The sequence below is a fragment of the Coptis chinensis genome, unplaced genomic scaffold (assembly GCF_015680905.1).
Source record: "Coptis chinensis isolate HL-2020 unplaced genomic scaffold, ASM1568090v1 utg273_pilon_pilon, whole genome shotgun sequence".
Taxonomy (NCBI): Eukaryota; Viridiplantae; Streptophyta; class Magnoliopsida; order Ranunculales; family Ranunculaceae; genus Coptis; species Coptis chinensis.
The window spans coordinates 56508-76037 of NW_028238137.1; the positions used below are offsets into that span (position 1 = coordinate 56508).

Here is a 19530-nt window from a genome sequence, read left to right on the forward strand (position 1 = left end):
TTATGAAAGTCTCATGATTCATAGCTAAACCTCCATTAGAGGGGTTTGATAAAGCCTTGATGAAGACTTGATGTGTTGGTGTAGAATAAGTTGTAATAATCTATTCCACACTAGAAGGTAGTTAATTCACCATGAGAATGGGTTTAAATTGTCTCTCATACTAATTATTAGTTTGTAGAGATTGCCATGAATAATTAGGGATTAAAAAGACACAACCTTTATGTGAAAATATAAAGATTAGAATTACAACAATTCTATGCTAGCCTATTAAGTTTTAATCAAGGTGAAATCAAATCCCCCTAATACCTCTCCTCTCATTCACATCTTATAATCAAATTGTCATAGTATAAATTAGCATATCGTAATGAGCTATTTTCACTATATTAGTATAATTTAATCAAATGCTCTTATTGATATTATAGAATTGTTAATTTAGTGAAATTGTTACGCCTAAAAAACTAGGAGTAGAACAAATTCTTTACTCCACCATATCGCATGATAAACGAGAGTAGAACTTTGATCAAAAGAGTAGAATAACTAGCTTTCTTATTCCTGACATAAATAATTATTCATAGGATAGAAACGTGGCTTTTTACTTTTATCACTCGTATATTCTGTTTCTTTGGATAGGGTCTTTTGTTTTTGTTCTAAGTTGTTCAAGCAACACACGAACACTTCTCAATTAGACAGTGAAGGGTATTGTGACTGGCATAACCTAAGTAGAAGGCTTTCAGAGCATCTTCTTTATTGGAATAGTTGGTATGAACTAATGAAGAGATTTGACAAGAATAAAACAATTGACCAAAAAATGCAAGAAGAAATCAGCAAAGAGAGAGAACATTGGCGACAAGTGTTACTATGAATACTTGCTTTAGTGAAAGCACTTGCTAAAGGTAATTTGGCTTTTCGTGGGAAGAATGAGAAGATTTATGATGAGAATAATAGAATTTTTTTTAAGTTTAATCGAAATGATTGCTGAATTTGATCCAATACTAAAAGAGCACATTCGGTGCATTCAAAGTAAAGAAATCCATTATCATTATCTTAGCCACAAAATCCAAAATGAGTCGATAGAGTTGTTAGCAAGTGAGGTGAAGAAAGCCATTGTCCAGAAAATCAAAGAAGCCCGGTACTTTTCAGTAATACTTGATTGTACACCGGATATTAGTCATGAAGAGCAAATGTCGCTTGTGATTCAATTTGTAGATGGTACATCAAGTTGCCCAAAGGTTGAAGAGTTTTTTTTAGGATTTTTGAAGGTGAATGACACATAAGGACTAGGCCTCTTTGATACACTCAAAAATATTTAGAACACTCTTGACCTTGATATGGGTGATATAATAGGGCAGGGTTATGACAATGGATCTAATATGAAAGGAAAACACAAAGGAGTTCAAAGTAGACTACTTGAAATAAACCCTAGAGCCTTATACACCCCATGTTGTTGTCATAGGCTGAATCTTGCTCTTTGTGATATGACTAGCTCTTGTTCAAGAGCTATATCTTTTTTTGAAGTGGTTCAGCGAATCTATTCATTATTTTTGTCTTCCACAAAGAGGTGGAAAGTGTTTAAAGATCATGTGAAAGATGTGAAGCCCAAGTCAGGTCTCTCACTAAAAGTCGTTGTCAGCAACACGCTGGGAGAGTCGCGTAGACAGTGTTCGTGCAGTTAGACATCAAGCTCCAAAAATAAGAGATGCGTTGGTTTACTTGGCTGAAAACAGTGATGATCCTAAAACAAAGAGTGAAGCTGAGTCACTAGCGATACATGAAATTAAGAGTTTTGAGTTTTTGCTTGCCATGGTAATTTGGGATTATTTATTTTTTGTTGTTAACTATGTTAGCAAAAACTTTCAAACTGAAGACATGCAGATCGATGTGGCCATACATGAAATGAAAAAGACTTATTTATGTTTTTGAGAAGTATAGAGAAACTGGATTCGAAGCAACCATGACATAAGCTAAGGATATTGCAACTATGATGGAAATTCAACCAGTTTTTCATGAAAGGCAGATCATTCGCAGAAAAAAACAGTTCGACGAGAACGTTAGTGAAGAAGTGACACAATCAACTGAATAATCATTTCGAGGTAACTACTTCTTATTCATAGTCGACCAAGCTCTTTCTTCATTCAAGAGTAGATTTGAGCAGTTCGAAGTGTATGAGAAATTTTTTAGGTTCTTGTTTGATTTAGAGAAGTTAAAGGTTGCATATATAAATAACTTAAAGACTTCTTGCATTAATCTTGAAGAGTTTTTGAAGCATGACGGTGTTTCTAATATTGACTGGATAGATTTATTTTTAGAGTTAAGAATCATGAGAGAACTTTTACCAAATAACACAAAGAAAGCAATGGACGTGCTAAATTATTTGAAGTCACGGGATAATTGTTTTCAAATGTTTGGGTTGCATACAGAATTTTGTTGACTATACCAGTTACTATCGCATCTGCAGAAAGAAGTTTTTCAAAGCTGAAATTGATCAAATCTTACCTTCGATCGAACATATCTCAAGAAAGATTAAATGGATTAGCTATGTTATCTATTAAAAAGTCTTTAGTAGAAAAACTTGATTATGAAGACTTAATTAGTGATTTTGCAGCTAGAAATGTAAGAAGACTAGCTTTTCAGTAGTGCTTAGTTTTTGTAATTGAACTTTGGTGTGAATTTGTTGATGTTAAGTACACATTTGATTTCGTAAGAGTACGAAGGAATTTGAACTTAATTTTTTATCAAATAAGAAAAAAAAATTGGCTTATGTATTTTTCATCATTTATCGGCAGAGGCCACACTTTAGGATCTCGCCTAGGACCCCCCAAAACTCAGGGCCGCCCCTCTTTCTAGCCAAGTGGGAGTGTAGCACCTTTCTTTACGCACTAATCCGCTCCAGAGTTCATTCCTCTCCAAGTGCTTGTCACCATTATAGTTGCTCAAGTCTTCAATTTGTTCCATTATGACTTCACCTTCAAATGTACCTAGCTTGTCTGAGTGAAAGACATTTACTGCTGCGGTAGAATCAGATTCCACCCATATATTGCGCCATCCTAACTCGATAGCTTTAGACATGCCCTCAACTATTGCTTGTGATTCTATTGCTCCAAATTATCATCGATATAACCCACGTACACTAGAAAATGGATCCTATTAAATAAACCAATTACATTACAACTAATGATAGCTAGGACATAAGGACATTGGTCCTCTAGTTTTGTTTTGGTTGGTACTAATTGGACTTGAGCATATTTTCCTGTTACCAACAAATAGGTTATGGATTATACAACAAACAAAGTTGTATCGTTGCAACCGTGCAAAATTATCTGATAGATGTTTATTGCAATTGGCAAATTGTGTCAAATTACACGAAAGTGGTACGTCAAAATTGGCAAGGCTGGATGCCTGCATGCCCAAACTTCTTCGGGATTGAGTGATTGACTTTGACGTTTGTCGGTCTCTTTGAAATTTGCGGTATATGTTGATATTCCATGGATCGGCTTGGGGATAATGAACATATATAAGGAGACCTAGGGTTTTCTTTTCAGATTGCAATTTTTTGAAGAAGAAGAATGTTGAATGAAGAAGGCAAAGTAAGAAGGAGAAACGGAAAGACGTCTTGTTTTGGGGATGGTGGTGATTCTTCAAGTAATAGTAGCAAGGGCGAATCAGCTTCTAAAAGGTTCAAAGACCACGAAAAACCGATGAAATATTTCTTTGAAGATGTGAAACAGTGGAGATTTCCCACGAGTGCCCAAAGAAAAGGAAAACCCTTATGGAAAGTCGTCATCGTACATTCTCTTTATGTTTTGATACCGTTCTTTGCTTTCCAATACAATAAATACCCTGAAGAAAATCCTAGTTTCTCTAAACCTGTGGTTGCTGTTGAGTCAAAGCCTGTTATTCCGAAACTTCGAGTTTGGGAAACACAGATGGATCAGAGGGTGGATGGTTTAAAGAAAGGAATAGAGCAAGTTAGAGAAAGATGTATGTTTTTAGTAAAGACAAATGAAAAGAGACTTTGTCTCAAAACTGAAAATTAGATTTCTTGATTCATTCTGTCTGTATACATTGTCTATTTATACTAAACACTTAACAATGAAAACTAAACTTATTACAAAGAGAGAAATGTTTGTTACAACTGCCTAACTAACTCAAGCTGACGTGGACTCTTTCTCATTGCTTTTCTTGTTTTTTCCGCTGGCCAGTATTCTCTTGCTTATTAGCCTCCCTCAAGCTAAAGGGAGCTTGCCTCACCGAAAGCTTGTAAATTAGCTCCCTCGAAACGAGAAGTGGCCAAACCTTTTGTGAATACGCCCCAAGAACTTGATCTCATTGACAAACATATTTAATTTCAAGAAGTTTAGCAAGAACCAACTCTCCGACATAATGGTAATCAACCTCCAAATGTTTGGTCCTAGCATGAAAAATAGGATTATGGAAAGAGATATAGCAGAGATATTGTCACACCATAGCAAAGGAGGATTTAACAGAGGAATTTTCAGATCATTAAGTAAAATGCAAATCCAATAAATCTCACCGGTATGGGCTAAACTTCAGATTAGGACTTCGATCGCTCGATCTAGAGACAGGTTGTTTGCTTCTTAGCACTCCAAGAAATAAGATTCGACCAAAATAGATGCAAAAGCCGAAGTTGATCTCCTATCGGTTGGACATCCAACCCAATCAAAGATCGAATAAAAAAGAATGGCAAGAGAACCTTTTGTGAAAAATAAGCCTTTATCAATTGTACCCTTGAGATATCCGAGAAGTCTTTTACCGCAATCATATGATTTGTAGTGGGAGCATGCATGTATTGACAAATTTGATTTTACGAAAAGGAGATATCAGGTCTAGTCCATGTAAGATATTGTAAACCACCCACAATCGACCAGATTCGAAAGGATCGAAAAGAGGAGAACCACCGTAAGGATCTAACTTGACCGGTAGAACATGGAGTTGAGCAAGGTTTTGCATCAGCCATCTTTGCTCTCTGTAGAAGATCATAAGTGTACTTAGTCTGAGAAAGAAATAGACCAGTAGAATTTCTCTTAACCTCCATGCCTAGGAAAAAATTAAGAGAACCAAGATCCTTCATGGCAAAACTTGTGCCAAGTTGTTGAATGAGAGAGTTGCAATATAAAGTGGAATTGCTTGTGACCAGAATATCATCAACATAGACTAGAATGTATGTAGTAATGCTATCCTTTATTCTTATAAACAAGGACGGATCAGCTTTGGACAAAACAAAACCAAGAGAAAGAAGAGCATGCACTAGAGCTTCATACCAAGCTCTAGGAGCTTGTTTCAGACCATACAATGATTTTTGAAGCTTGCAAACATAATTTGGCTTTTCTGCATCAACAAAACCTTTGGGTTGCACCATATATACCTCTTCTTTAAGATGCCCATGTAAGAATGCATTGGAGACATCTAACTGCTTGATATTCCAATCATTTTGAACAGCTATAGACAATATCATTCTTATGGTAGATGGCTTCGCCACAGGACTGAAAGTTTCAGTGTAGTTAACACCAAGTTGTTGACTGAACCCTTTTGCAACAAGCCTAGCTTTAAACTTGTCTAAGCTACCATCTGCTTTCTGCTTTAGTCTAAAAACCCACTTGTTGTCAACAAGATTTTGCATAGGATCTGGAGGTACCAGGATCCAGGTTTTGGTCTGTAATAAAGCATTATATTCATCAGCCATAGCTGACCTCCAGTTAGGATCTTTAACTGCTTGATTGAATGTTGTCGGAGTAGGTGGTAAGTTTTGTAGTGTTGAGGAAAGAGCAATAGGCAATGGATGTTTTGTGGCCATGTGAGCTTTTGGTTTCGAAATGCCATTCTTTAACCTAGTTTGCATTTTGTGAGCATTTGTAGAGAGAGAAATGTCTTGATCAGAAGTAGAAGAAGATGATTGGTGAATTTCAGGAATGAGAGTGGATAAAGATGGAGGAGATGAATTATGAGTAGAATGAGTAGATGAATCAGTGAACAATAAAGAAGAATGAATATGTTTTGTTTTAAGAAAAGGATGAAATGAAAGATGAGTGTCAGAGTTTGGAGTAGAAGAACTAGCAAAGATTTTTGATTTATAAGGAAATTCTGATTCATTAAAGATAACATGTCTAGAAACAAACACTCTTCCAGAAATTGGCTCAAGGCACCTATACCCTTTATGATCTAAACTGTAACCAATGAAGACACAATGTTTACTTCTCATGTCTAATTTATTATGAGAATAGGGTCTAAGCCAAGGAAAGCAGCTGCACCCATAGGTTTTCAAAAAAGTATAGTCAGGAGTTTGCTTGAAAAGTTTTTCCCAAGGACTTAAGTTAAGAAGAGTTTTGGATGGTAGTTTATTGATAAGAAAAGCTGAAGTTTGAACAATTTCCAACCAATAAGAAGTAGGAAGATGGGATTGAGCTAGAAGAGTTCTTGTCATCTCTAAAAGGTGTCTGTGTTTTCTTTCAACCACACCATTCTGTTCTGGTGTGTGAGCACAACTGAATTGATGTTTAATACCAGATTGAGTTAAGAGGTTTTGAAAAACAGAACTGGAAAACTCACCACCACAATCAGACCTTACACATTTAACATGATAATTAAGTTGATGTTCAATAAGAGTTTTGAACTTGACAAAGCAAGAGAAGAAATCAGATTTCATAACTAATGGAAAAACCCAACAATATCTTGTATAGTCATCCACAATGGTTACAAAATACCTAAAACCACTTATTGAACATATTGGTGAAGGCCCCCAAAGATCAATATGCAACAGTTGGAATGGATCATATGTGATAGTATTAGAAACAGAAAAAGGTAATTTGTGACTTTTGCCCAATTGGCAATCATTACAAAAAGAAGTAGACTTGCTAGAATTTTGAACAAGAAGATTGTGCTTGCTGAGGACTTGATGAAGTGTTTGTGAAGAAGGATGGCCCAATCTTTGATGCCAAGTAGAGAAGGAAGCTTTATTACTGAAGAAAGCTGAAGGTGATGAATGAGTGACAGTGTTGAAGGTGAAAGGATACAGTCCATTGTTAGACTTGCCTTGAGAAAGGATCCTCTGTGTAGTATTGTCCTTAACAATAAAGCCAGCGGAATGAAAGGTGAGTGAACAGTTATTGTCAGTGACAAATTTGTGTACAGATAGCAGATTATGGGTCATGTGAGGAACATGTAAAATGTTGTGCATATTAAAGCATGCAGAAGAATCAGTAGAGCACAATGTAGAAGAACCTGTGTTTAGAATGTTCAAACCTTGACCATTGCCTACTCGAACTTTCTCCTTTCCCTTATAGGAAGAATAAGATCCAATATTTGCTAAATCTGGAGTGATATGATGTGAAGCTCCCCGTGGTTCCAAGATACCAAGATGGAGAAGAATTCTGCTGAGGAGCATGTGTACGTAGCATAATAGGCAGCATAACTGACTTGAGGAGAGAACTCTGAACTAGATTGAAAATCTGAGCTATTGTTATGAAACTCTGAGCCATAGTTCTGAAAATCTGATCCATCACAGTAGTTCTGAGAAGCAAAAGAATTGACATCTTCATAAGCATTATAATCATTGAAATCAGTAAAAGAAATGTCTTCAGTAGGGTATTGTGATGAAGATGCATTGTCACTGATGCTTGCTAGCATTGCCAATTTGGCTGGAGGAATCTTGCCAGCATAAGCATGACTCATTCTATGATGACAATCTATTGCAAGATGTCCTGTTTTGCCACAAACTTGACATACTGGTCGATTTCCTTGATGAGCAGAAGAAGCTCCACCTTGAGTGTTATAATTTCCTTGATGTGAAGAAGAAGCTCCACCTTGAAAACTTGGATTATACTGCTGAAAACCTCCTCTTGTAGGAACAAATTTGCCCTGCTGACCACTATTGTAGTAACTATTGTTACCTCCTCTGAAATTATTTCCACTATGATAATTGTTTTGATATCCAGAACCAGACCCTCTGTAATTACCTCTGTTAGGTTGATAACCACCTCGAAATGAACCTTTATTGTACTGAAAATTTCCATTGTGAAACCCCCTTGTTGTGTAAAAGGCACGTGAGTTGTCATGAGGCGAGACATTGTTCATATCTTCAAGTGACAACTCCTCACTCAGTAAAAAACCATGGAGCTCATCAGGAGTTACAGATTGTTGCCTTGTTCTTATAGAAGTAACAAAGGGTTTGTAATCATTTGTCAATCCTCTCAATGTATGAAATACTATATCTTCATCCTTAACAGTATTTCCAGCAGCAGCTAAAGAATCCGTGACTTGCTTAATATTGTGAAGATACTGAGCTATAGAGAGATTCCCTTTCTTCATATCTTGAAGCTTTCCCTTTAATTGCATAACATGAGCAAGAGTAATAGTTGCAAATCGCTTTTTCCGAGTCATCCATAATTCATGAGATGAATTCATTCCAATAACATATGGTAACACTTCTAGAGACATTGTGGCATTTATCCATATGAGTAACGTTTGGTCTCTCCGCATCCATTCAATATAACCAGGATTAATCTGATTTGTGAAATTTCCTCTAACATCTCTTAAAAACTTATCAGGACAGGTTTCTCGTCCAGTAACAATGTTTAGCATATTAGAATTACGCAAAATAGGCATAAAGACATTCTTCCACATGATATAATTCTCTTTATCTAACTTTAAAGGAACAATATTTCCAATATTCTGAAAGGAAAGATTCTGAAACAAACTTACTAATGAAAGTGGTTCTGCCATTGTGTGATCATGGAAATTCATTGGAATGTTGTTGAACTGATTGCTAGTAGGTATATTTGATTGATGTTGACGCTGATTTTGATTATGATTCTGAGTATGATCTGTTGATGGTGAAGATGTTCCTTGATTCGGATTCTGTGCTGATGTAGAAGGTATAGCTGATTGAACAATTCTTGGAGCCATTTGAAGAACAAAATTCTCAATTTGAGATTGATCTTGATGAACTTCGGTTAATTTGTGAATGATCAAAGATGAAAAATTGAATAAATTTGATGAATTTTGTATTGAATCAAGAATTTGGATGAATTGAATTGAAAGATTTGTTGTCAATTTGATGATCAACAATGAAATTAAAATTTAGGGTTTGGATCGATTTAGATCTCTTATGAGCTTAATGCTCGATACCATAAAGACAAATGAAAAGAGACTTTGTCTCAAAACCGAAAATTAGATTTCTTGATTCATTCTCAATCTCAGATACATTGTCTATTTATACTAAACACTTAACAATGAAAACTAAACTTATTACAAAGAGAGAAATGTTTGTTACAACCGCCTAACTAACTCAAGCCGACGTGGACTCTTTTCTCGTTTTTTATTGCTTTTCCGAATCTGGCAGTATTCTCTTGCTTATTATTTAGAACGTGAGGTTGAGAGAGTATTATTGTCGAAGAAGCAGCAGCAAAACATCAAAACGTGAACAGGAGGGTATGCCGGTATGCTGATAGCCTGATACTATACTTTCTTTTATCACTTATTAGCATTATCATTAATCGATCGTAGTAGTATAGAATGGCCTGTTCATATATGATTATCCGTAATTTAAACTTAGCTTGCTAATTCTTTTAAACTTGGCCTATTAGACCTCTTATTCATTTTATACAACCACGACGATAATACTGTTTTAAGATCTGACGCTCGTCTTCATTTTATCACACCATGGTAGAACACGCTCTGAAATTGGGATGAAAACGTGATCTATTCCATTTTATCAAATTTAAAAACCGTGCTCTATCAGCTAATATGTAGTCATATAATTAAGATTGCTGCTTGCTGGTACCAACTTTTCCCCAGTTTTTGATTCTAACACTTGGATAGTCAAGTTGGATAGTCAAGTCAATTAACGTGGTAATCTTTGAGAAAGATATTTGGCACGAACCATAAATCCATAATTACATTTAACAAATTTTTTTTTCCGAACCTAAAGTTGGCTACCAATGAGAGTAGAGACAATGGTTAAGTGTCCCTAGCTCGCTACACCGGTGTGAACATTTTATTTTGCATATGGTGGCAAAATGCCAAACCAGTGTTAAGTTGTGAGAAATTAACACTGCGGTAGCAATATAGGAAAATGGCATACTGCAGTATAGGAAAGTCTGTAAGAAATTAAGTGGCATGCATCTGCCCCCTAGCTCGGCCACAGCCCACATGCACGATTCATGAAGGCAAAGGAGTCATTCGAATCAGAAATAAAACTAGCATCCTTGGGCTAAATATACCAATGATATCAATTATTTTCGATGACTGATTAAAAAGAAACTTTCACATGTAGGCTGTAGCTTGCAAGTAGGAGATTAGTCTAAAAGGAAAACTAAAAGCAAAACAAAACAGCTCTCAAGAGTCATTAACAGTTGGAATAATACTCAAAACTAAAACTGCTACGCTGGTATGTGTTACCAATGAGTATGAGTAAAACAGTATCGATCTCATCCATTTACTTCTCTGTATGCATTTCTAACTTCAAGAACATATTGCCTACTCTGTATGCACACGGCCACTACAACAGAACTACCACAAAAAGACACTTTCAAAGCGTCTTTTATGGAGAAAAACCACGCTTTTTGAGTGTCGGATGGTGACCCGTTTATAGGCATGTCTTAATTTTTAAATGACGCTAACCAAAGTGTCTTTTATCTTGGAAAACACACTTGCCACTTGAAAAAAAAAAACACTCCTAAGATAGCGTGGTTTTTTTAATAGACACTTATGGGGCGTGGTTTTTTTATTTTAGTTTTTTAAAAAAAAACAGAAATTCGACCTGGACATTCAGGCTCAGCAGAGCTTTCTGAAAAACAATTGATAATGCAATTTCTAAAAAAAAAAAACAATTCTTGGAAAGTGTAGGCAAAATCTGTCCACGACTCACCATTCCAAAAAATGATACAATCATCAGCTATTCTAGTATATGCAAATCAACAAACAACAAACTAATTGTATATCATTGTACGTCATTGACTAATAACTATCAAGTCTTGTATATCCTTGTGTGAGTATAAGATGTCAAGCTAGAAAGTGCCTCAAAGTCCTGCAAGACATAAAAATATACATAGAAGTCAGTAAAGAACTTGAGTAACAACTCCACAACACCAATCATCATGAAACACAATACTCTGGGTTAAGACTTTGGACAAGGTATTTGATAAGACAAGATGTTCAATGTAATCGATAACACTGAGTCAACAAAATATTCTCCCAAAGTGTTCTCATGATGCTAATATTAAGAAAGAGTGAAGTGAGACAAGATGTGTGCCAACTGTAGGAAATTCAGCCATATGTCAGAGAACTGCACAGGAAAACAATATAGCAGAACAGGGGCTGTAAGAGATAAAGAACAATGGAAACAGCAGTGACATAACCAGAAAGTAGTTGTTTGAAGACTGATCACGGTGTGGAAGTGTGGGGCACAACACTATCTGAGCATGTGCCTAAATAAGAGCTATTTAGGATCCTTTGTGTTTAGAGACTTGGTCTCTTTCACCCTCATAAAAAGTTCAACTCTATTCCTCTTCATATGACACTGCAATAGGAAACTGCAATTTAATTTCAAATTGAATTTACCTTCTCTAAATATTCATTCACAGAACAGTAGCTCAAGGAGTGCAACTTTGTCCCATACTCCTATAAATTACAATGTGTATGTTACATAAGATATAGGATCAAAAAAGAAATTTTTTGACCTCTCAAGAACAATTTTGATATAAACATAGGAATTGCATAGAGAACTTCAGTAGGAGAATCCTGCCTAGCAGTTCCTGAAGGTGGTGAAAGTTTCACCGTTCTCATTTACTAAAAAGTGAATTTACAGGAAAAACTTTCTTTGTGCTATCAAACACATCCTTGAAGAAAAGATTTCTCTTCAGTGTTTACTATTGAAGATTTTTCCAATAGTCCATCTCATTTTTATACATTGCTTTTTCTTGCCTTAGACTTGGTTCAAAACTTATACTCGTAGCTATATCATATCACCAAAGATGAAGAATTCTAGAAGTCTACAAGAAGAAACCTAAATAGCAGCTGTACAAGTTACAACTTACAAGTAGGCTGAATATGATACAAGCTTCATTGTTAGAATAGAGTTGTCCAAGTATGCTAAGAACTAAACACATAATAAAGTGATGCCCATAAAACGTCAGGGGATAGCAAAACCAGTGCTCAAATACAACATGGAAGCAATTAAAAACAGAGAATAAGACCATATAAACTTCCATACAGTTAAACATCCCCCTGCTAAAGTCATGGATAGAAGATAGAGATCCATGAACATCCATCACATTTAGAGAACCAACTATATAATGTGAATCCAAGACAGGGAGAGGTAAGAAAGAGACCTTTCCCCACCAAGTTAGTGGCTCGTATAGTTTCAAGTCATATTGATGCAGGAAACAAGAGATATTATCTACCCTTTATCTGTTATTACCAGAGAAAATTTCCTTTTATATCATAACCAACATATACATCAAGCACCACAGTCCACAGATAAACCATACTATTATAAATTCACTTAAAACAAGTTCATACTTTATTGATTTAGACTAAACTGAAAGAGGGATTACATTTACATAACATGGAAGTATTGCCCCAGAGCACATAAACAAGCCTTTTCACCAAACATTCAACAAACCCCAAAAGGGGCATTTCTTAAAATCTCATAAAAGAAGTCCAACAAAGTTCCAAAACTAAAAAACAAACAGATCTGAATATAACCCAAGTAGTATGAACCAAAACAAAAGTATATACCTTTTAGTTAGCTTCTTAAAATACCATCTCTTTATACTTTATCACCTCACAACAGACAATAATCCATCACTCTTCTCTGCCAAAAAAAAAAAAAAAAACAGAAAAAGTCAGTAAACATATACAATTTAAAAACCAACATAAAACAACCCCTTCTTCCTAAATCAAAAAAACACTAACAAATGTCAAAACAGGGAGACAAACAAAGACTACTAATATGTATGGAAAATTGTGTATCCCCGACTTCCCCACTAGATAGTCCCTCTGATTATTCAAAAGCATCGATTATTTTTTTTTAAAATTTTACAAAAGCATCGATTATTCAAAAATACCTAAAATATTTACAAAAGCATCACTCATTCAAAAATATTTCTCAAATCAATGTTAAAATTCAGGTAAATAAGATAACTAAATCAAAATTATTCAAATCAACAAAATCAATGAATTTAACAATTCGATTTGAGGAGAACAGAAAATATAATGATAAAACTAGGGTTTCTAATTAGATTTGAGGAGAATGAAAACTCACCTTATTGAGTAAAACACCTTTGACAACGAAAGAGAGTGGAATCGCCTTAATCTTTTTTCGTAAATCACCTTTGAGTAAATCACCTTTCTGAGAAATGAAAAAAAAGAAATGAAATGAAAAAAGAAAAAAGAGTCGGTGTTTTTTATTTCGTTTTGGGCTGTTTATATTGGCCTTTTCTTTTTTAAGTATTTCAAACAAAAAAATTAACGAGACTTTTTGTAATATAAACGGCGCTGGTTACGGGTCCAAAGATTCGGCGCTAATATTCGCGTCTTTTAACCTGTCTTTTATTAACCAATCTGGTGTAGTGGGCGAGGATAAGGATGGGAGGTTGGCCAGGTCCTGAACTCTTCAATGTGACTAGCATCACTATTATCCTGCAAGTAAACCCACTTCCAATGCACCAGCAAACGCTTCAAGATGGACTCACTGGCCTGCACGAATTTTGAGCTGTAAAAGAAAGTTCTAAAGCAGCTACACAAAAGTAGTAATTGAACAGCAAAGGAAACACTTACTTTAGCGTACAATGCAAAGAAGATAACAGCTCCAACTTTGAACTTTGAATGATGATTGCCACCAAAAAATCCCATATACGCAATTAAGACACCTTCAGTAAATCCACTAGTATCCACATCCAGTTCAGACATTATAGTAGATATGATTGCACATAGCAAAAGTGAGATACAAACTAGGACGACAGTAGACGAATGTGATTCAACCCAACTACTAACTCCATAAACTCCAACACCAAAAAGCCATGTATGATTATGATGATTGTGCACATACTCAGAATTCAACAGTCCTAACAGTTTTCTTAGTATGTCCCCTGAATAATATGCCAACAGAAATCCAACTAGAGGTAGGTACATCCCAAAACTAATTGTCCACAAGAGTTTGATGACAAACATTGAGATGACCATTGCTGATGGATCTGGTGAAATCGTCGTTGGAAAAGGCACAAGGGTAATTATGTATCCTGCCAACCAGAACCAGAGGGCGAACCTTCCAACTGAACGAACTCCATTTCTGATGTATCCATACGAAATAGCCATCCCTTTCTTCCGGACGAACAAACTAAATGACCAGAAGGTAGAAATTAGTTACATAGACTATCTCACAAAAATAAAAAATAAAAATCCCCATCAGCCTTCAAACCTCCATATATGACTCCAACCAGCCAAACATATTTCAATTCAAACAAGGAACGTACTTAAGGAATTGTGTTAAGGTACCTCGGTATATATCAAACATATATATATCATGCCAGGCAATGAACTTTAAGACTACATTCGGTTCCTCATACTTAACAAATAGCTTACTACAAGTATGAACTTTATTCATTTCACATAAACGTACACCAAACAAGCTAGATGAAACCAATATATAAGAGCAAAGTTCTTTACTCATTTTTTTTATTTACATACCAAACTCATTTTTGCAGCACATTGAATATTAATACAACAAGCAAGTGAAGAAAAAACTTATTTACATCAAAAAGAAAAGAAAGTTTATATAAGTAAACACATGCATTGTATATGAAAACTGGAGCGAGCTTGGGTTTCAAAATAATAACCTGATATATTATTTGCTTTGCTCCTTTTCTTGCTTTCTTCTTCTTCTTCTTGGAATGAAACAGAGAGTGTGTGTATTCTTTGCTCTGCTGGGTCTTAAAAGAAAGAGAGTGGTGTGCTAATTGTTTTTTGCTACCTCACTGTTTTTTGCTAACATAAAGCTCTTTTCATTTTGATTTCTGTTATCACGCCATGTGGCAGTGGGGTAAGATTGGGTATGTAGATTCTTGCTACGCTTAGTTGTAACAAATTTCCGCTTCCCACTATCTAGTGTCAGAGAATCAAAATCGTTAGGAAGTTTTAACTACTTTTTTCGTGTGTGCGAAAGGGAAGTTTCTAACATGTGATTTTCTATCCTGACTGAATTAGCCCTGTTGTGAAAAGTAACTCTTTGCGTATTTTTTTCTCAGAAAATTAGTCTAGAGGGGTTAGTTATAAATATTTAGTAGTCTTAATACTCCTCTTAAACTTTTTAAGAATTTAAAACCCCAATTTGACCAGAATATGGAACTGACACCTGTTACCCAATTTGACCATGAAAAGTCGAAAATATCCTCACTTGTAAAACAGCAAAACCGACTAACTACCCAGTAGTGGGGAAATTTTTTTTTGATTTTCACACAAAAAAACAAACTGAATCAAAAATTTACCAAAATTCTCAGTTTGTGAGAGATCAAAACCGACTAAATACCCAGTAGTTCCTTAAATTCTCGAGAAAATTACGTTTGTGAGAGTTCAAAAATGAAGAAGACGTCAATTGCGAATCGTGATCAAAGGTATGTAATAAATTTGTTTCCAATTTTAACAAATATTAATATTTTCATATATAGAAATTTATTAATAGTGAATTCAACATATAGCAATTAGCATCTTCCATTAATTTCTCATTTATTTCCAAAATCATAATTTATATTTTCGAAAACATTTTCAAAAAACGTAGATGTTTCACTCACTTTCCTTTTAAAACTTTTATTTGATTGGTTAGCAGTAACTGTCATTGTGAAAAAAAAAAATGAACTGAATTGTTTACAAGCATTACTTACATTGTAATTAGTAAATAAAGGTTTCAATTTGTTTTAGGAATGCGTATGCCAACTTTTTGAAATGTGAAATTTCTGGCAACATTTAAAAATGTAAAATCACTTCATTGGTCATACATTTCAAAATGCAAATTCATTTTGTATTTCATTTTAGCAGTGCAGATGAGGAAAACTCATTTCAGATTTTGAAGATGATCCAAAACATAAAGTTCGAAGGAGATTCCAAAACCGGTTGAAGAAGATAATGGAAAGTAGCTCATTTGGGGAATATCGATGCAATCTCAAGGGACTATACGACTTAATCAATGGGATCCGGGACAAAATCAATGAGCACCACTTGTACTTATTTAGAGGTACACCTTTTGGGAGTTTCTTCATGTTGTTCTACGAAAAAAGATTCGATAGGGACTCTATCGCGACCAAAACAACAAGCAAAGATAAATCTAAGTATAGGAACATACTCTTATGAGGAAGATGCCTTCAGAATTGGTGATAAACTCTTGAAACTATCGGAGAAAGATATTGCATTAACGTTTGGGCTACCACTAAAAGGAAAAATGGTACAAGTTTTCCCAAGGAACACATACAAAGCGCCAAAGAGTGATTTCTATTTGAGGAATTTTGAGGGGGAAGGAGTCTTACAGAAATCTGTTGTGGTGGATGCAATAAATAACTCATTAATTAGACGCGATATGTACGCATTGGGAGATTTTGTAAAACTAGTTATAATGTACATGGCTGCAACCATCTTCTTCCCAAGTGCTGCAGGGACATTAGCAAGCTCATTTATCCAACACGTTGATGATTTTGAAACCATTAAGGGCATCTGCTGGCCTTCTGTAATCCAGCATGATTTAATGAGCAGAATAAGAAGCCATCGCTCAAAGCCTACAAAGGTTACAGGATGTGTTTTGCAGCTTCTGGTAAGTAAATTTATATCACAATAATCTAGCTATAATACCTAGGTTACTTGTTAATTTGTTAATAATAATTTTTTCGCACTGTAGTATTGGGTGTGTGAGCACACATCAGTAATTCAGCCACTACAAATAGATGCAATCACCTATCCACGTGTTGCAAGATGGAACTTAACAAAAATGACTGAAGCAATATCCAAGGAGATGCTACTGAACTTGCCAAATAACAAGGTAAACAAATTTGTAATATTATATATATTTGGCTTAGCTATGCTAGTATATTGATTAGTGATTGTAACCAAAATACAATTTTGTTTTTATACTGAATAATGCTGATTATACAAATATTTGCAGGTTTCAGAAAAATGTATACTTGCCTTAAATGACGAAGAGAAAAAACTGATTGGAGAGGCAACAATTGAAGACAATGAAGGTGGAGAGTTATATCGACTAAGGGTTGCGATTGGAAAACTGGAGTTTGAGAAGCATGTGCTGCTGGAACAACTCATATTGACACAAACAGAAAATATGGAGTTGAAAAAAAAATTAAAGGAGTCAGAAAATGATTTAAGCATAAGAGAAGACATGGATAAAGTCCTTTTGGGTGATGATCTGGTAGAGAAAGAGAAAATAAGATTGTCAAAGAGAGCGACAAAGCGACAACAGACAGACAATGTTTACTCTGGCTCGGAATCAAAAAAATCAAGAACCGAGTATGGAAAAGGGAAAGGAATAATCGATGCTGATCATTATGAAACACCAGTACTAGATATATCAAAAGAAAAAATGAAAAATGTATGTAAAAGCCCGCTGTGGAGGTATCTGAATGGCGACCAAAAGTTAGTAGTTAAAACTTTCTTCAATCAAGCTACTAAAAGGTAATTTCCATCTGATTTTTTGGTTAATCTAAATCCCTTTGTTATATTTCTACTTTTGATTTTGTTTTATCAAAATTTGATTTGGCAGCACAAGTGCATGGACAAGCGATGATCTAACCATTAAAGGATTCCTACTTGAAGATCTAATGTTTAATCGATTCATCAGTGACGAGGTAATATTTGTGAATGAATTTTAATATCTATTCTAAAAACTAATTTACATAACATCAAAATTAAAAATATTTGCACGTTTATTAACATATAACTTTTTGGTTTATAAGATAATTGATTGGTTCACCTCCTATTTGAGAGAAAATGACACAAACAATGCAAAGAGCAAATTCTTTGGAGCAATGTGTAAGGTAAAGGTTCTCAAAAATCCCAAATGATATATTAACCGAGTTAATCATTTTCTTATATAGTAAATGTAATTTCTTTTTCAGACGTTCGTAGCTCAAGGGAACGAAAAATATGTGAAGATCTTGCTAGAAGATGTTTTGGAAGAAGTTGATGATGACGTCAATTCGCTTTTTTCTTTCCGATGAACACACCGAAAACCATTAAGTCGAAAGAGGGCTACCATTGGACACTACTCAGACTGGATTGGGATACTTGGGAATGGCTCCTTTTCAATTCAATGAAGCCAAGAAGTGGATCAAACAAGTACATAAGAGATGCTGAAACAATGGTATGACTTTGATTTTATATGCATCACAAATACTTGCATTTCAGAATATAAACACCAATATGAAGTGACAAACAAACTCTTTACACTGTTTCATTGGGCTTTCATTGCTAGTTTGAGGCACACTAGAAAAATGTTGTTATGCCTGTTGGTTTGACTTTAACTAGTACATTGTTGGTTTGGTTGGTTATGCCGAGTGTTTTGAGGAAATTTCTTAAGTATTCAATGCAAGGACCTGCTGCATTGAACAACATATCTCAAGAACAAATTCCTTATGAAAAAATCTTTTGGGGTGCCATGGAAGATCCTGTTCGATATCTTGTGGCTTTCATGGCGTTCTCGCAGATAGGCATGATGATTGCTCCAACCATTGTTGCATCTCAGTAAATTGGACAAACTTGGAGGGGAGCAATGATCATTGCATTTGTCTAGTTTTTCCATCGGTGGAAAACAAACGTATTTAGTCGTGCTTTATCTACTAAGAGTATAGTAGCAGTTGATCGAGAAAATATTCTAGCTCTTGACAAACTCTCATCTGACGGATTTCTTTTTTGGTGTACTTTAAACCTGTGTTAGTTCTGGCACCTTATGTATAAGGGGGCTTGCATTCTGCATATTTCATTTTTGTTGCCTTACCTACAGTGCCGACAATGACTTTGCATTTTAAATTGCATATAGTGTATCACAAATTAAACTTGTCGACACTAGACCCTAAGCCTAAACCCTAAACCTCTACACACTAAACCCTAACTCACTATAAATTAGACCCTAATAATAAACTTTAAACCATAATAAACTAGACCCTAAGCTTGAACCCTAAAAACCTATAGACACTAAACCCTAATTGCATAAACCCTAAACCAATAAACTAGACCCTAAGCTTGAACCCTAAAAACCTATAGACACTAAACCCTAATTGCATAAACCCTAAACCTCTAGACACTAAACCCTAAACCAACTCATTGCATTTCATAATACTTGGTCGAAACTACTAAATAATAAAATGCATTTTGTGAAAAATGCATCATTACGCATATACATTTTAAAATGCATTAGTATTTTAACGCTGGTGGTTTATATTTGTGCAGTATGCATTTTAAAATGCAAAATAGGTGGTTATAATTTATTGTTAATAAACTTTTCTAAAAGAGGCTCCCTGA

General features: G+C 35.0%; 1 protein-coding gene, 1 long non-coding RNA gene and 1 pseudogene across 3 annotated transcripts; 2 read left to right on the forward strand and 1 right to left on the reverse strand.

Annotated features, from left to right (window-relative positions):
* The first annotated feature begins 1328 nt into the window (after positions 1-1328).
* On the forward strand, positions 1329-2634 carry LOC147473341 (uncharacterized; annotated as a pseudogene).
* Positions 2635-10884: 8250 nt separating this feature from the next.
* On the reverse strand, positions 10885-13583 carry LOC147473342 (uncharacterized). 2 transcript variants are annotated; one of them, XR_015210484.1, is made up of 5 exons: positions 13280-13583; positions 12754-12829; positions 11373-11533; positions 11139-11269; positions 10885-11041 (listed from the first exon to the last, which is right to left on the reverse strand). It is a non-coding gene; the product is annotated as an uncharacterized LOC147473342 (long non-coding RNA). The 2 variants fall into 2 exon arrangements; XR_015210483.1 differs by having other exon boundaries at positions 11139-11533.
* Positions 13584-16399: 2816 nt separating this feature from the next.
* Positions 16400-18230, forward strand: LOC147473343 (uncharacterized). The gene is made up of 6 exons (XM_086587567.1): positions 16400-16813; positions 16898-17038; positions 17162-17685; positions 17774-17858; positions 17967-18047; positions 18129-18230. Exons 1-6 carry the CDS (start codon positions 16448-16450, stop codon positions 18228-18230), a joined length of 1299 nt encoding a protein of 432 aa, XP_086443693.1. The 5' UTR covers positions 16400-16447.
* The last annotated feature ends 1300 nt before the right edge of the window (positions 18231-19530 follow it).